This window comes from Coturnix japonica, chromosome 29, assembly GCF_054131305.1.
Source record: "Coturnix japonica strain WE chromosome 29, WE-NBRP24, whole genome shotgun sequence".
In the NCBI taxonomy this organism is placed as follows: Eukaryota; Metazoa; Chordata; class Aves; order Galliformes; family Phasianidae; genus Coturnix; species Coturnix japonica.
The window spans coordinates 5,859,488-5,877,904 of NC_140691.1; the positions used below are offsets into that span (position 1 = coordinate 5,859,488).

At 40.6% G+C, this 18,417-nt stretch overlaps 1 protein-coding gene and 1 long non-coding RNA gene across 6 annotated transcripts in view; one reads left to right on the forward strand and one right to left on the reverse strand.

Annotated features, from left to right (window-relative positions):
- Nucleotides 1-18,417, reverse strand: part of LOC146755892 (uncharacterized) — a 152,941-nt gene that overhangs the window by 130,156 nt on the left and 4,368 nt on the right. The gene's annotated exons all lie outside the window — the stretch shown is intronic.
- LOC146755893 (uncharacterized) lies at nucleotides 15,409-16,348 on the forward strand. The gene is made up of 2 exons (XM_085525128.1): nucleotides 15,409-15,470; nucleotides 15,628-16,348. The coding sequence occupies exon 2, from the start codon at nucleotides 15,694-15,696 to the stop codon at nucleotides 16,306-16,308; it is 615 nt and encodes a 204-aa protein (XP_085381254.1). The 5' UTR covers nucleotides 15,409-15,470; nucleotides 15,628-15,693; the 3' UTR covers nucleotides 16,309-16,348.

An 18,417-nucleotide genomic window follows, 5' to 3' on the forward strand; every position in this document is an offset into this window, starting at 1 on the left:
TCAGGAGAACCGAACAGGAGCAGTAAATGGGTTCTAAGACAAAAGCCTACGTTCCAAACTTCAGCTGGCATACTCAGGTTCAGCACAGCTCACCCAGTTCCTACTAGAACTTCACATCTAGAAAGCAGGTGCCCAGACCTCAGGCTTTTGAGGATCCCCTGGATGCATGAGAATTTCAGCGTGACTATCAGACATCAGACTTCACTTACAGCACATTTATTCCTTTAAGTGGACATATCTGCCTTAGCCACATCTATTCATTAGAGATACACTTCTTGCCTCCATTCACGGCCTCATTATTCTTACATAGACACTACAGCATTCAGTTTGCCCACCCAGAGTTTCTCTATTCCTGTCAAATGAAAGAGCAATTTTGAAGAATACCAGAACTACTGATCTGCCTTTCTTTTGTGGGTTTTTACATGTTCAAACTCCTCTGCTTCAAAAAGTACAAAGTCTGGTGGTTTGATTCTTCTGTACTACACTGCAAAAAAGACAGCAACCTGAAGAAAGAACTAAAATACAAGAAAGGAAGAAAGAGATGGAATTCACTTGTGTGGAAGGAGTATGGAAATAAATACAGACTACCAAGAAAAGAGATAAAAAGTGTAGAAATATCAAGATAGGCAAGAGACAGCAAGAGTTACTATAGAAATGAACAATAGAAAGGTGAGAAAGCTTTAGGAAGATACATATATAAAAATACATATTTAAGTATATATAAAGCAGAAGATAATAGATGTCTAGAAAGGATAATAGATTATATATAATAATAAGCTGGAGAGGGACTTCTTGCATGGGCTTTGAACTAGAAGAGTAGAGATTTAGATTAGATATAGGGAAGAAATTCTACACTATGAGGGTGCTGAGACATGAGCTGCTTTCTACCTGCCCAGGGCCACACTGGATGGGGCACCAGGCAGCCTGGTCTGGTTTGACTGGACAGGCTTTAGGGTCCCTGCAAGCCCAAGACATTCTCTGATTCTACATTCTATATGAAGTTATGGTATTCGGTCTCAAAAAGGAGGCCGGAGGTGGCCACATAGCATTTTGCTCCCAGGGCTATTATTGCTATTGAAACCCTCATTATTCCATGTAAGGGAAAGCAATAACAGCATCAATTTAGATTGCTCTGCAGGTAGACAGCCACCAGAATGATAGCGTATACAGAAAAACGTTCAGGAAAATGAAATTTACTTAAATATTTTCACAGGTTTGAAATGAGCTTCAAAGTCATTATACCTACTAGGACCTTCCAGTCTATATGGTTAAGTTTTAGTGTTTCAGCATCACACCAATAGCATTACAACTCCTCATCACTACACACAGTCTCACAGAAGTGAATCTTCTGTTTCCCTCAGAGATTCATTCCTGGCCCTTCCCAGAGAAGCAAATCTGAGGATAGAGGAGGGGTGTTGCCAAAGTAACTGGCTCTTAACTGCAAGGAGGGCACCAAGAGCTTAACCTTTGGGAGCAGGAGAAATCACATGCTGCAGGACCCCTATGGCCAAAGGGAAGCACATTTCATGGTCATCAGATGAGGGTCTCTACAGAGATTTTACCAAGAGGTGCAGAGCTGGGTCATACGGCACCCAGGTCAGCTCTTGTTCCAACCTGGCTTATGGTTCAAGGATGGCTACAACAGAAGAACTGATGTTTGTCTCCTTTGGAACACTAATGGTCTTTCGATCAAATACTCTGTTTCCGTTGAAATTCACATGAGAAGATCCATTCTCACTGTGTCTAGTATGCATATGAGTCACCCAAATCACAAAGTGTAAGTTACTCGTTACATCTGATTCAGAGTTATACAAACATGATGACAAACAACAGCAGAGAGGAAGTTTCTACTCTCTGAAAAAGTGGCAGAGAGGGAAATGAGGCAAAAACCAGAACATCTCAACCAAGGGAACTGTTAATGGCTCCCTGTGCAGATGTGGAGCATCACTGGTCCAGCTAAACCATGCCTTAAACAGACAGGGAAGGTATCAGAAAGCAGCTACAGGCTGGGTGGGAAGTCAGCCTTATTGTTCCACACTCTTAACAAGCATATAAAGGCAGCGGTGAGATCCTGTCTGGACATGAGTGGAAAATCGGGGCAACCAGTTAAATTATTTTGAGACCCAATTAAATTAAATCATTTGAATTATATCTTTAATCTTCCACATCAAAAACATTTACAACTAGACAATATAAGCCCCTACTTCTAGTGTAATTTATTGATTTTGCAGATGATTCTGAGCAGTATCAGTCTGAGTTAACAAATAATCTTGTCAATTTATGAACATAAAAAGAATTTTTCAAGCACCCTGGAGATCCTGAATGAATGGCAAGTTTGTAGATTATCAGCTGCCTTTCTCAATTGCTAAATATAATTAAACTTAGAACACTTGAAGTAAAAATGGAAAATAAAATTTCTCCTGAGCTTTGCACTGTATTTTCACGCCCGTGCTGACTTAACATGTAATATATCATCAAAGCAACATTACACTGATGATACAGAATTTATGAGGGATAACCTGTGTCTTATTAAATAGGAAGTTAAAAGCAACAGGGGAGAACAGTAGATGAGCACATTAGCAATGTATTCCCATTTCTAGAGGCTGAAAGAACTAAGTGCGGGGTTTTTTTAAGAAGAGGTCTTGGAAAGGGAGATGTAACTGTTCAGACAGGACCTGGTTGGTAACATGCATGTATGAAAAACGTGCATCTTTTTCAGCAAGGCTGCACTTCCATCCTCAAGCTTGTATTAATGGTGGATGCTGCCTTGATTCAGGTGCAAGACCATGCATTTGGATTTTTTGAACTGCAGGATGTTCATCAGGGCCAACTGCTCAAGCCTGTATAGGTCTATATACTTGCTGAGGGTGCACCCAACCCCACTGTCATTGTCACTGACAAAGATATTAAAGGCAATCAGCCCCAGCAATGACCCTTGGGGGACATCACTCACAGGTTGATAGAGCAGGACTTGCCCTTGGTGAAGCCTTGGTGGCTCTCCTGTGTGACATCCTTGTCTTCCATATGCCTTAGCATAGCTTCCACAAGGATCTGCTCCATGATGTTTCCTGGCACAGAGGTGAAACGATGCACCAAACCTCTCTACACACAGAGCAGGTGATGTTTCAAGGCTCCACAATTGCAAACTGAATGCTAACATTAAAATTTAATTCTATTATCTCTTGGAGGTGATAGGAACAGTGCGTGGAAGAGAAAGGAAGAGGTGCTTATTGTTATGAGAATTAAGATGTGCAGGAGCAGCAAAAGTTAATTATGAGATCATTCAATGGAAGACATACAACATAACTAAAAAGCTTAAAACTGACTAACAAAACATAGCCAGGAGTTAGGAAAAAACAAGAAATGGAATTCTCTGTTCTTATCTCAGGGACATTTGCTTTAGGTACCTGGCCAACAAGTAAGATAGATCAGAACAGAGTATATTACAGCAAAACCACAGTAACATTACCAAGGTGAACGTCCAGTTTAGATTTGTGCTTACACTGCAAATGTGGGATTGCAGTGATGTGAAGCCCATGAGCTTCACTCTCAGCCTGACCCTGCAGCACTGCCACGCAGCACACTGCCCAGCGGGAGCTGCACACCCCCAGGCTACACACCTCTCCTTCTCTGCCAATTTATGGAGCACTCAAAATGAGCAGGAGCCCTGACTACAGAGTTCTGGCATTCCCTTCGCTGGGAAAAATCTGTATGCCAGTGTGAAGCTAGTTTTCAAGAAAACCTGTCAAAAAGGAAATTTTCTATTCCCACTCTGAGACATATGTCCCCCTGCTAGGCTTTGTAATGCGTCCAGATTCCACTTTTATAGTGCATGATTCATGTACTAAAGAAAGCATCTTCACAAACAATTATTTAATAATTTATGATAACTCCCCAGCAAAAGAGGAGAATAACCAGAACCGTCTAAATTTTGCCTCATTGGATTCATATGTTTATGAACCAGAGGAACTTAAGTGTTCAGGGGAGGGCAGAAGAATAATCTCCAAGCAGCAAGCAGTACCCAAGGACCTGGGAGATCAATCCTCTCCCATGTATCTTTCTGGTTACCCATTACCCGTACCTGTGTGAGCCTGTAGCACTGGATCCATGCATCTCCACCTGCTTCTCTAGAAGATAGCATGGTTCAACTGCAACCTCTTCAAAACAAACCAGCAAAGTAAAATGGCTCAGAACAGCACCAGGTTACATATTTATAGGGAAAGGAGATGAACCTGGACAGGAGTCACATAGTATATTTTCTCCTAAGTGTCAGCTCGTGTCAAGGTCTTGAATCATGAGCTCAGCTCCTCAGAGAGCGCAGCTCCCACCTCCTTGCTCAGCATGGTGACTTGGCTGACTCCAGGCTACAGAGCTGACAAAGAGCGGCTGTTCAGAAAGAAGCCAAGATCAACATGAAAACACACTCGAAACTACAAAATCATCCTATGCTGACTGACTGTACATCCCGATCACACAACTTTCTAATGCCTGTTTAACTACAGGAGCTCAGAGTGGCATGCATTTATTTACTGGCACATGCCTTATTAATTTACCAAGATCTTACATCACAAAAGAAGCAATTTTGCTATGCATATTCCTTGGTCAACATTACTCCACGCTGAAAATATCTCAAAATGATATTTATTATTTAATATCATATAAAGACATTAAATTTTAAAGCTTTTCCTCAGGCTTTGGTATCCAATGGGAATGACAAAATTACCTCAATTCTGGAAAAGGAAATTTACAATTTCAAAACATATCGACTGTCCTGAAATAAAACAAAAACAAGAGGAATGGGATCGGTATGCACACAGAGTACTACAGTAGAAAGGCTGGTGAGTCTGAGGACACCTCATACATACAAACTGTCACTAATTCTGAATGCTGGATGCCCAGAAAAGAAAAAACCAAACACCTCCCCATCACCAAATCAGTACTGAGAGTGACAACAATCTTCCTGTCCATTGCACAATTTATACCTAATTTATGGAAAATACATGAATCTAATTTATACTTCCACCCCCCAACCCACCCACCCCTTTCTGGGCAGTGCCTGGTTAAGAGTTGCAATAACAAAGGTGAGTGCTGGAAAGCCATGCAAAAGCAAGATCTTGCAAAGAAGCTGTTTGCATTTAGTGATAGACAAAATGTAAATGAAAGTGTGTCGATACCCATTTCTATAATGCTGCTTACACAACTATTCCGATACATGGATTTTACTGTTTCCCTTACCCATATCTTCACATTCTTAATGTTATATCTCAATAGATTTTCTCTGCTAAAAAACACTTAATTTGGCTTTTTTCCTCCCGTGACTGACGTTTATGTATGACCTTGAATTGAATGCCATTGTAGCAAGCTGCCTCTCACCATGGGAGTTCTCTTTTTTTTATAGTGCTTGAGCACAGTGTCTTTGATTTGGTAAAGCAGCACTTGAAGAGCTTATGCAGCACTCAGTAATTTTCTGCAACCACAGAGGTTTACAGTTTGTCCAGGCTTCAGCGGGAACAGCAGTATTTTACACACACATAATATCCTTTTAAGAGAACACTTTTCAAAGGGCTTTGAAGATGGTGAGTTTCACAACCCCCACCAAAAGGTGCTTAAGGACGATGCAGGCGTAGCTGCAAGTCCGGATGGGGGCTGGACTCATCAGGCATTTAACAGTGCACAAGGAAAACAACACACCCAGCTGACAGTACTGTGCCACTCGATGTTTAACAGACTTTTTTTTTCTGATATAGAACTCCTTTTACTTGGACAACTGAGAAGCAACAGCATCAGTACTCACAGATCCCATACACAGCTCCCTGTTTTCCCCAACGAATTACAGCAAGGGATGACAGAATCCCAGCAGGATCCAGTTTCATTTAGATGCCTTCCATAAATGTAGTGGAAACACCTTCAATTCAAAGTCTCACCCCACCTCGGTGCAATTCACAAATAAAAAACTATCACCATTAAACTAATGAAGTTGTCCAGAATTTCAGAGAACTGCACTGTACCTTTTAGTCAAACATACTTGGATTCAGATGGTCTGCTTTGCAATCAAACATGAAATAAACTTCTTTATTTTATAGCAAAAACAATTAACATGATGCCACTTGTATGGCACTGCGCATAGAACTGAAATGACTGAATAAGTAGTGATTAAAAGACATCTCCTCTCACTGTGTTTTCCGCTGTGTAGCGTTTCTAATTCAGAAGTACATTATCCAGACAAAAAGCAAACTAAAATTGGAGCATGGGCTGCCTAAGCCTGTCTTCAGCCATCTCACTTACATTTACGTTACCAGTGCACTTGGCAATCTATCAATCCACTGTGCTCTACTGTGTCAGACATCAGAAGAAACAGAAGTAACCCAATTACCTCACGCAATTGGTTTCCTGTTTCCATTGCCATTAGTTATCTGCAGATTCAGCTTTCTATCCAGCAAATTTAAAGGCAAGTAGAGTGTCTGAATAAAGGCTATGCTTTACTTGCTTCAATCAGACCTACAAACAGTGAGGTCCCTACACCTTAGGAGGAGGAGGATGAGCTATGCTGTAGATGCTGTGTTCCCTCCTGACTTTCTGTGAGCTGTCTGCATATCAGAAACCAGGATGAAGAAATGTTTCCAACTGTATGAGTCTCATTTAAAAGGAAAAAAGCTCTTCCATCTTGAGATTCTGCAATTAATTAAAGGAATAATCGCACAAAATATGCTGAAGGAGAGAAAGCAGAATGTGGTCAGCTGGCAATCTGGATCCCGTCCCTTTGCCCCTGCACTGGTGCTCCCTTCAGCCCTGGAATGGAAACGAATTCACACGATGGAGCTTCACATGCCACGTTTCCTTCAGTCTGTGATCATTCCCCATTCTCTTTCCATATGGGCAAAATGCTCCTTAGGTTATTTAGCAAACTGAACTCCATAAGATGAAAATGCAATGCAAGAAAGTGCATCATTATTCTAAGAGATTTGTGTGGGTGTTATCAAGCTGCTGGTCAGTTGCAATAGTGACTCAAGCTCTAAGCAGGTGGAAGCTAAGCACGTATTTAACTCTTATTTTAATGACATCTTCCTCATTTATGTCAATCCAAAACACGAGTTTTGAAAAAGGTAAAAAAAGCCAACCAGACAACAAAAACAAACAAAAACCTCCCCGTTGATTCTACAACATTAGGCACCAGACCTCTTTAACTTCTGAATTATCAGTTATTGAGCTCAATACGATAAGCCTTGAGGCAATGCACACAGGTACCTCAGAGAGAACACAAGAAGGCACACATAAATCATTAAAGAACTACTGCGCCTACCATGGAAACAGAGACTCTTAGCCACCCATCTGAACTACTGTACAAACAACCTGAAGATAAACAGGATTGCTCTGCTACGTGTGTGCCATAAAACATATTTTAAGTGTTTTTTATTATCTCTGCAGCTTTACTTCATACTAAGCCTACAGAAAGAATGTGACAGAGCAGTAAGTACTGAGAGTAGCCTTTACAGTTAAAAAAAAAAGAGCAATTATTATCCCCAATTCACAAAGCAAAATGGAAGCACGGAGAAATAAAGTGGCTTTTCACTTTTATCTAAGAATACATACCACAGTAATTGCATAATTCCAAAGTTTCTAATTCATTCTCTTGCAAAAACCATTTCCTTATGCCACGCAATTACAAGGATGCTGCATGCTTATTCATTCTCTCAGTTCCATTATTAGTCGAAAAGCACCAGTACTCAACCAGTCCTGCAACAGCTGTCAGCACTCAGTAGTGCCAAAGCCCTTTCCACACATGACTTCCAGCAGTCAGTGTGGTTATCCCTCACAGAATCCACTCAGTGCAAGCCATACCAGGTGTGCACTCTGGGGCATGCAGGTGGAAAAATAGCAGACAGGGATCTCTGCAGCAATGTAACATTTGTCTTTTCGAGAGTATTCAGGAGCAAAAATAACCAAATCTCTGATATTGTGCAGATCCTGGAAGTCATTGGGTGAGGGTGGAACAAATACCCAGCAGAAGGAAAAGAATGTTAGGCAATGAACTACAAAGGCTTTTTTCTTTAAACATTACAAATTATTCTGAGGATGACGTTTTTCAAAGAATAATCATAATGAAGAGAACTTCCCAGCAAGTTTTCCATGTATTTATGATATTTAATTTGTAAATAAGCATTTCAAGGTATAGAAGAGACCCTCAGCTGAGATACTTCAAAAAAAAAAAGTCCTTGCCTCCAGAATGTGGGACACTTGCAATGTTAAACAAATTATACATCATAGGAGTCACAGCAGACAAATTAATTTGCACAGGTTATCTACCTTGCAGCAGCTCCACAGATTTTCATGGCTTGTGAAACGCTTGAAAGGTTTGCTACAGCCAACCTTCTCCCTCGTCTCCCTTCCCCGCATTATTCCAGTTTATTCTTGTATATAGGTCAAATTTTCATGCAGAAAAGACCCATATCTTTCTGTGATGTATAAGGCCACAGATGTTAAGTTTTTAAAGCTTCACCAACCCCATGACAATTAATTTAATTTCACAGAAAAGTCTTTAAATAGATTCTCTTTGTAAATGGCATGAGATACTTTGATATAAAAAAATCCCACTTTCTGCAGTGATATAGGACTGCTGATTTTCAGGAAGCATCTGGCATACCCAATTTTCTACAGTAACCAAACATACCTATTTATCATTATTTGAGAAGTAAGGGTGAATTTGTGCATGCATTGATGTTCACTGATAAGTCAACCTCTCCTTAATGAGACTGAGTAACAACTTATTGAGTAATAATAATACCTACACGTTCATAATTTTGCGAGTGAGATTTTTAAGCACTAAGGATTTCTGTAGCGTGCCTTCAGATTACCTGGCATGAGTTAGAAAGAAACAAGCTCCAGACACTACAATTAAAAGTGATGGTTTGGGTAAGAGAATGGAGGACAAAACCCAAAGACTCTTGAGAATTATTAACTTTCTAACACAAAAACACACACACAATAAGATAACATTTATTTATCTAGCTGCAAAATTGCTGCTACAAAACAATGAAAATTGCTGATATTGGACTTGAGTTATGGCTCATAACGTTTCAAATAACTTTTAGAAACTGCCTAATTTCACATTGATTCAATTTAAGACTCACATACATTTATACACTGCCTGATGGATTCTTATTAGGTAAGCTGTAAGTTCTGAACTGCTAAGCAGAAAGCTCTATTGAAGTAAGTATTACAGAAAGAAGAAAATATTAAATGTGAGTATATGCATACTGGAGAAAGAGTTCCCAGTCATCACTTTTCCAAAAGGCATAAAATATACAGATGGTGTGCTTCTACCTACTTTGTGTATTTCCAGATGCCAGGTATTTTTCACTTAATTGACAATCTGCTAACCTGCTTTAGCATTCCTCCTGAATCTGAAGAGCAATGGCCAGATGGAAGAACACAAGCGTTTCTGCTGCAGGCCTTGAAGCACTACGGTTCTATGGAAACTAAATGTCGGTGAGATTCATGAAATAAGACCCACTCCCAAAAATACAAGAATTAACACACAAGTTTAGATCGGATGTCCTTCTTTTCCTTTCTCCAGTAGGAGTCAAAAGTCTTCCTGTCCTGGGATACAGGAAGAGAAGAACCATGCAATGAATGAGTCCCACAGAAAAGGGAAGCTCAGGCACTAAACACAGAAGAGGCACCCTTGAAAGAGTCACAAAAATGATCATCTCAAGCTCTGCTTCAAAATATAATGTGAAGTTACCTTCACAAAAGCTGGACTTCAGCTTGAGCTCAAGTGCATCCATGTGTCTTACAGGCTTTTTACGTTCCCTACGTTAAACATGGGAAGCTGTTGCCAAATGCACTTTGGCATAGAACTTCCTAATGGTCAAAGGACCACAAATATGTGCTTGAAAGAAAAAACATGAAGCTCATTTTCTGGAATTCTACATTCTTGTTCTGTAATTATTACTAGTTCTACAACACGTACTGTTTGAAGGTTTTCTTGTAGTTCTATTATTAAATACTGCAATAAGAGTCCACCAAAACATCTCAAGAAACTTCAGGAGATAAAGCTCCACGTAATCAAAAGTGAAGAACTGAAGATAATTGGTCATCACTTCTTGAAATGTTATATATTACACTTCAAGAGCATTGCATTATGCTCCGATTAACACATGAAGCATAAAAGTCAATGAACTGAAAATCTTAGGAGCTTGCAGTTGTGCTCAGCTACCTCAGTTTTGAGGCACGTACTAAACATATTGATAGGTATGATATTGCCCAGAATAGATCCATAGAGAATACAACATTAACACTTGCAACACGTCGATCGCTGTAAAAAAACATTGAAATTTTGATGGAGGGGAGGAAGAAGAAAACCAACAAATCGGCAACACTGCTTTAAGTGTTATGCATTGAAGCCACAATCACTTTATTCAGTTTCAGCAATTCAAATGTTTTCCTGTTGATCAAGTTATTAGGTTTGGGAAGGTACACAGGAAATGAAAAGATTCATAAAAGAACACAGATAATATGAAACCAAAGTGGTATGGTAATTACTTCAAAGTATAAAATTTAAGATATGAAAATCATAGGCATAGAGGGGTGTATAAGTTATGACAGTGCTAAGCTATAAAAAACATCTGTTGTGTTGATAGAGAATGAAAATTTAAATAAAAAACATTTCCTGGTCTGCTAAGCTGTAACAATATTCTTTTGTTTGTAATCCCTGTAATTTAACTGCTTGACAACTTCATTCACCCTTAGTAGCAAACACAGATATTGATTATCTCCGAACATCCTAACGACTGGAAACCGGGACACCAACCATAAATGTAGAGTTTCTGGTTCCAAGTGAAATTATAGCCTGCCCTACAAGATTGCACAATAAATCAGAGAACAAATCAGCCAACATAGGGCTCTGGGGTCACTGAAGTGATGTTGACACATTACAATAATGAGAACTTGAAACACCTCATGCCCTATTGATTTTTAAGTTGAATCATTGCCACTGCAGGAGATTACAAGACTGTGTACTGGAATCATGACCCACATGGGAGAAGCTGATGAAAAATACAAACAATTGCACCAAAATAGTTCTTTACCTGCGCCTATTATAAATGAATACCCTTCCTTCTCCCCAGAAGGTCTCCGTTTGCAATTCAATGAGCATTTAACTGCTTAGCCATCTCACTTAAAGCATCCTTTCCTTTCTATTTCCTTGTATATCTCTATTAATTATGTATGTAAAAGACGCAGATGTAAAGCCACACTTTAAGACACCCCACAGAAACTGTGAAATAGATAAACCAGTGCACGATAAATGCTTTTTCATGTCAAATAGCTTTTGTGTTTCATTTAATAGCAAATTATTCTACAATACCAAAAAAACAACAATCTTAATAATAAACACTGAAGCATTTCCAACCTTGAATATTCCATGTAAATATCAAAAGTGCGTCTGTAGTAAACAGTATTTGAAGCTTTGCTTTATTCTTGCCAGCAAAAAATTTTAAACATTACTACAGTGTTCTTAATAAAGTGTACCTTTCTGGCAGCTTAAAAAACAGAAGGAATGGGCTAGTAACATAAGGAAGTGAAAGAATAACTCTATGAGGAATTTAATAGCCCATGGCAAACAGAAGAAACCTTCACCTCTCAATGCACTTAATAGGGAGAGGAATTAGAAGTTAGTTAAATCTATCCTAAAGAGCTAAGCTCCTCTTAGACTCCTTGAAGACATGTTTTTAAGCTCTGCGCTTGGCATTTTTCTCTTTGGGAGGGAGGGAGGTGGAAATCTCAAATTGTTTCTCCAATAGCGAATTGTACACATCAGCTGCATTGAGCATCATAACAACATCAGCACTAATCATTATTACAATGGGAAAAAACACTAAAATACTTCAACAGTAGCACTTCCTGTGGAATAACTGGAGAGTCTACTGGCAATTCTCATTACCAACAGACAACACAGGAACTGCAGTACATGACAAGCTACTATAAAAGCAATCTTTCCCTGGAACAAAACTTCCCATCTTTTGCTCCCCTAACAATATTGGTAACAGTTGGGAACTGCAACAATACCTTAAGTGTATTTTGCTAATGTTGATCTAACTTAATTGTCTGGAAGAATGTAATAACTTTCACAATCATTTAACACTAGGCAGCATATCAGGTCTCCTTTTACCATTTTCATCAAAACTGAAGGGAAAAAAGAAGACGGGATAGTCTATTGAGAAAGAAATAACACTGAGGCTTCTTATTTTTTAAAGGAAAAGGAGAGTCAAAATAAATACCAACAGATGGTTGAGAGCACCAGAAAGTTCAACTCTCTTTACTGTGAAAGAACGTGCAATGAAAATTAACAGAAAAGCAGAGGGACATCACTGCTCCCTCTGCAACCTGTTAGTATTTTTCCAAACACAACAGGTAATATATATATAATGGTAGAAATCACTGTCAGAGTATGTTATTGAAGTTGAGTATCCATAGACATTTAAAGACTGTTCGAAATGGAATTAAATGGTGATATTTTCACATCAAAAACTTGTTCCCTTAGGAATTAAACTCATCTCCTCAACATGGAGTCAAGACAAAACTTATGGGGTGTTCTAGATGTGCTTCTGGGAGAGCTGCACAGATCTTCATCTGAATTACCTGGCACGCAATGCCCCATCCTGCAAAAACCAACAGAGGTATAGAAATAAGCTCAAATCTGATTAAGGTGTTGTATTTCTCCACATGGGGTTCTCTGTCTTTTTCTGGCAAAGCTTTCAGAAACAGCTGATAATTCACATCACGTGACTTAAGCTCTTGGATAAATTTGTGTGGTTTCCATCATTTCCTTTGCAGTACTGAAAAAGATACAGGGTTCTTTAGTTAACCACAAGATGTCACTGTTGCTAAATTCAAATTTGAAAAATGGCATATTTATCTGAACTGAAAAAAATAGAATGGTGAGGTACTGTTAATTTCACATTTTGTTTGTTCCTTCAAGGATATCACAGCAGAGATTAATTTAGCTGGATGATCTGACATCTTTCAAATTGTCTGACTCCAAACAATATGATCTGAACACAACCAGTTAATGCAAAAACTTCATAATACTGTCAATATTAAAATACTTCTGCTATTTACTGACTCAAGAGGTATTGCTGGACTAGTTTTGTATTCTTACCTCCTCCAAGTTTATAAGCCTCATTAAGAACATCAATGCATTATTATAGCACATTATATTTCTAAAAAGGATAAAAGTCTGCCCACATGGCAATGTGGAATTTGAACAAAATAAACTGCATGACAGGCCCATAAGGCTGCTGAGGCATCATACCCAAATGGGGGAGGGAATCCTACCATAACCTGCTCCATGACCCTTCAGCACACGTCTTTTTGTGGTCTATCATTTTAAAACATAAAAAGCACTTCCTAGAAAATTCAGACTGATGCAAGGGCTGAACCTCATTCAATCTTGTCTCCCAGTCACTCGAGCTGTACAGAGAATGGAGACCTGAGATAACAGAATTCCTGTAAAATATGTCCTTTATACCTTATAACTAAAAATCCAACCATATAGATTCTTTAGAACTGGATTTTGCTTGTTGCCATACCACGGACAAAAGATTCAAAGCAACTTTTCTTGAACACTTGCCTTCTTTTTGATATATCAGGACCATTTTTACTCTATAATCCCTTTGTATTCCTTACTAGCCCACTGTGCCCCATATTTGGGGTATGTTAAAAGTCACACCATATCACCTTCCAACTTCACACACTATAATGTGATTCATTCTTTTATACTGCCGTCACTAAAAAGTTGTCCCAAACAGGGGGATGGGAAGTAGGTTCTTGTAAAGTTCAGCTCCTGTGAGTGTTGGAGGCTGTTTAATTTGTTCTAAAAAGTCCAGAAGCAGATCTATGAATAACCACATAAGGAATAACAAATACATTTCCCTCACCACATTCAAGCTTTAAACTATCAGAAAAGAAAGCAGAAATGAAAAATACTACAATAGGTAGAGGTGTTTTATTCAGGCTTCCTGTCTCACCATCTGTATTGACATTTTTAACACTTCATCACAATGAGAAATTAGAAAAGGAATCGTAATTGTAAATATTGAATATGACTGCTACGTTTTCTCATTCCCTCTCTCATTTGTTATAAGATACTGCAGCGTATCTCGTGTCTCTCTTGTTAGCATTTCATAGAGCACTTCCACAAACATACGTTTGTTCTTGTTCTCAGCACTTTGTTCTGTCACCGCGACAGATGGCTTTACACTGAAGCATATGAAAATATTAAATTCTCCATAAACCTGTTGAAGTATGAAATGTCTGCAAGTAATCACTATCTTGGCAACTACTTCTTTAATACAGGTATTACAGTGTACTATGCAGTGTTCCCATACTGACTTCAGATTTGACATTGCCCACTCTAAACTCAGTTCTCACTCAGCTTATTTAGTAGTAGCACGGCTTGATTCAAAATGATGTCATTTCTAAGCAGAAAAGAGCATTTTAGTTATTGTCTGTCTGATTACCAATGAGCGATAAAATCACATTAGAAAGATTAAATTTAGTCACATCAGGTAATTGTGTCAGCGCATGAAGGAATCTGGAGCACTACAGGACTTGGTTTGTTTCTGTCTCCTCTCTGACATTAAGACAGATGTCATATTTATTTTCAACAGCTGTTGGTAGAACAATGTCCTCGCAGACTTGATTCCAGATTTCTCTCATATCATCTTCTATCCTATGGCATACTGTCCACTAGCTCTGCAAGCTTAAAGAGAAAGCAAAGAGGATGTGCACAGTGCTTATCACTCTCATGACACCTATACTAAACCAAGAAAATTCACTTTCAATTTGCAAACCAGGACAAACGTGAATACTCCTTAAACATATATTAACAAAGCAGTCCAGAAAGAACCCTACAGCTCATCTAAGGTTGCAAGGCAGCATGGGCAGGGACACCTCCCATTGGGCCAGGCTACTCCATGCTCCGCCCAGCCCAGCCTTGAGCACTGCCAGAGATGGGGCACCCACAACTGCCTTGGACAGCCTGTATCCAGGCTCAGAAGTTCTTCCAGATATCCAACCTAAAACAATTCTCTTTGTCCTATCACTTTGCTCATGATAAAGTACTCGTCTCTAGCCTTTTCAGGCTGAACAGGCTTCCCCAGAACAAGATCAAGCAAGAGTCTTGACACCGTAAAGTCATGGAGTGTGACATCACCGGGCAATGGACTGTGACCTCACAGCCCTCCACTGCTCATACTGGGGCGCAGCAGAGCCTGGCCCAGCCGAGCTTGTTCCTGGTGTCTGGCTGAGCACGTTGGCGAGGTCTAGAGACCCAGGGAGGCTTTCTTGGTTTGTGCTGCGGGGTTTTGGGAGCTGTTCTCAGTGCCCAGCCCCACCACATTGCCTGTATTTCCCTGGCACTGCCTGGATCAGGCAGCCGGGTCCCAAAAAGCGCAGTCGAGGCAGAGGAGGTGAGAGATGGGGGGGGTCACATCCCTGGGGTGGCCACGGGGTTCAGGGAGCTGCTAAGGCTGCATCTACAGCCAGCAGGGAATGGGGTGGCTGATGGACCAGGCCACAACTGCTGCCTACCCCAGGACACAAACTGACTATGGCATCTCCTTGCAGCATTTGGGACTCACTCCAGAAGGGGAGCACATTTCCATCTCCTGCTGCCCAGCCCAGAACGTGGCCATGGAGGAGCAGTTCTGTGCCATCTGCCGAGACGCAAGACCTGACACCTACGTGGTGCCCTGCGAGCACCACTTCTGTCTCCGCTGCATCCTGCAGTGGACCTTGAGGAAATTCACCTGCCCGCTCTGCAGGAGGCTCATGAGCACCATCCACTTCGCAGTGCGGGCAGATGGCTCTCTGCCCTGTGTCATCACGCTGCCATCCGAGTACGAGGCAGAGAGCCACGATACAGCCTCCCTGTGGGACGTGGCCGCCCCGCACCCAGCTCCATCGGGCAGCCCCACCGGGCACGGAGAAGAGGAGCTCCCCGGCACGTCCCACACGGCTCCAAGGGATGCAGACGCCGGTCCCAGCCTTACACCCGTCCCCGGGGAGGAGCACGAGCCCCAACGGGAGGCAGCAGCGGCACCTTCAGCCCAGGCCTGCAGCAGCAGCCCCCAACGGGAGGCAGCAGCGGCACCTTCAGCCCAGGCCTGCAGCAGCAGCAGCCCCACCGCTGCCCAGCGGGGCAGGGACGGCTTGGCCCGCAGGTCCGGCCGCCCCAGGAAGAGGAGGGCCCGCAGCTCCTGGAGCACTTCGCAACCCCGAAAGAAGCCGCCCCCGCGGCACCATTAGCAGCATCCATCGTTGTTAATAAATAACATTGAGAACTACACGGCTGTTCTGCCTCGGTTCTACTCGGAGTAAAACGTGCAGCACGTGGGCGCTGCCCGAAATGGCGGCTGCTGTTCCTGGACTCGGGGCACGAGGGTTGTTCAGTGTCTCAAGTTCCAAAGCAGAGAACTGCTGTGGCCGGTGGCATAAATAGAGAAACACAGAATATCCTGATTTGTGAGGGACTCACAAAGTTCACAGAATGATAGAACAGCTTGGGCTGTAAAGGATCTTAAAAAGCACCTATTTCCTACCCCCTGCCACGGGCTGTTAGCCAGCCACCAGATCAGGCTGCCCAGGCTCCCCATCCAGCCTTCAACCCCTTCAAGGCCTCTCTCTTCACTCAGTGTAGCCCAGGAAAGCCAAAAGGTTCAACACCCACACTGAAACCCACAGCCATTGAATTTTAGTGTATTTCAATCACAGGGAACCACACTGTTGACCGGCCACCAGCTTGATGGTAACCCCATGTATATGATGGGTCTTTGATTTCAACCCATCAGCCAGTTGTTCACATGCTTGCATAAGCTGTCTGCTGGACAGTCTGTATATCAAAAGCTTTGTTTAAACCTCCCAAATACCCCACATCCTTAGCCTTCCCTTGGTCCACACAGTGGGAAAGGTTGTCGTGTGCATGCCTCCAATTGCACTCTATCTCAAATTAAAATTAGGCCCAAGAGAAGATCCAAAATCATACCAGAAATTTGTAGTAGGCCAATTGAGAATTCTATTTTTTGGTGGGAAAATGTTTGAAATACTGAATCATTGCCCTCCCTCACTTATGCATAATAATCAAACAACTGAATCAGAGCTTTGGTTAACTTCATGAAAAATACATACTAGAAATAGGTTTGCTGAGTGGGAAGTAACTTCAGTTTTTGAGACTTTCTACTAAAGTAGAAGGAACATACAGGGATAAGATAAATTAATTCTATATTATGTCTTTACATGTAAAACATGTAAAGAAAACATCTGAAACTTTCCTAAAAGCTTCCAGTGACAGAAATCCCATAATCTTCCTAGTCCAACTAATTAAATATTAAGTAGTTTTACTAACAGCAAGTCTTCCTAATAACTATTTTTTCTCTTGTTGCAATTAAAGTCCATAGATTCATGTCTTCCTCACTGCAGACACGGAGAAGAAAACATCAATGCTGTTACCTCCAAAAAAAATAGAACTTTAAAATCTCTTTAAAGAAAAATAGTCTACTGCCTGTAATGTTGAGAGATCAAATAAAACATCTGATACTAACTCGAGTCAAATTTATTCTTGTAGTTCTCCTTCATGCAGGAAACTAAAAGGGAAATTTCTGAGTAGGGAAAAAAGGAATGATTCCTTTTAAAATGCCAAAATGAAACACCAAAGTTGTAACGCTATTACTTTCTTTCCATCCATGTTACCAGCTTTATTAAAATATTGATAAAATTTGTTAAATTTCTAAAATAATTAAAAAGAACCCTCAGCCTCCCAAGATTTCTCTGTCTTTATGCTTCACAGACAGAAATACTTGGAGAATTAAACATATATATCCTGCATGGCTTTTTAAAGATAATTCCCCATAAGAATCTCAGATCCCTCATCTATCTTTGTCTTCCGTTATCTTAATGGACACAATGCCCTTGGCTCCTCTGTAGTGCTATAAACTTGTAGAAAATAAGAACAGCCATTATTCATTACCTAAACAGAATTAGATAGAAGTTTCTGGTATAGATTTGGATCACTTTCCCATAGCTTTTTTCCCCTATCTCCCCAAACTATAGAAGCATTTTCCATTTCATCACTATTGTACTTTACTTTCAGTTCAGAATTACTGAAATAACCTTGTGCTTGTCAGGTCCACTCAGTTGCTAATACAGGATCATAAAGTAATTTGGGTTGGAAGGAGGATATCCAGGAACAGACCTTCAGATCTTTTCTAGACGTAGATGTTTTAAACTGGTCAAATAGATCTATAAGGAATAGAAACACTTGGCTAATCAACATCAATTCACCAAAGGGAAATAATGCTTGATGACTCTGGTAGCCTTCTATGATGTCATGTCTGAGAGCAGGTCTATGTCATGAGAAGA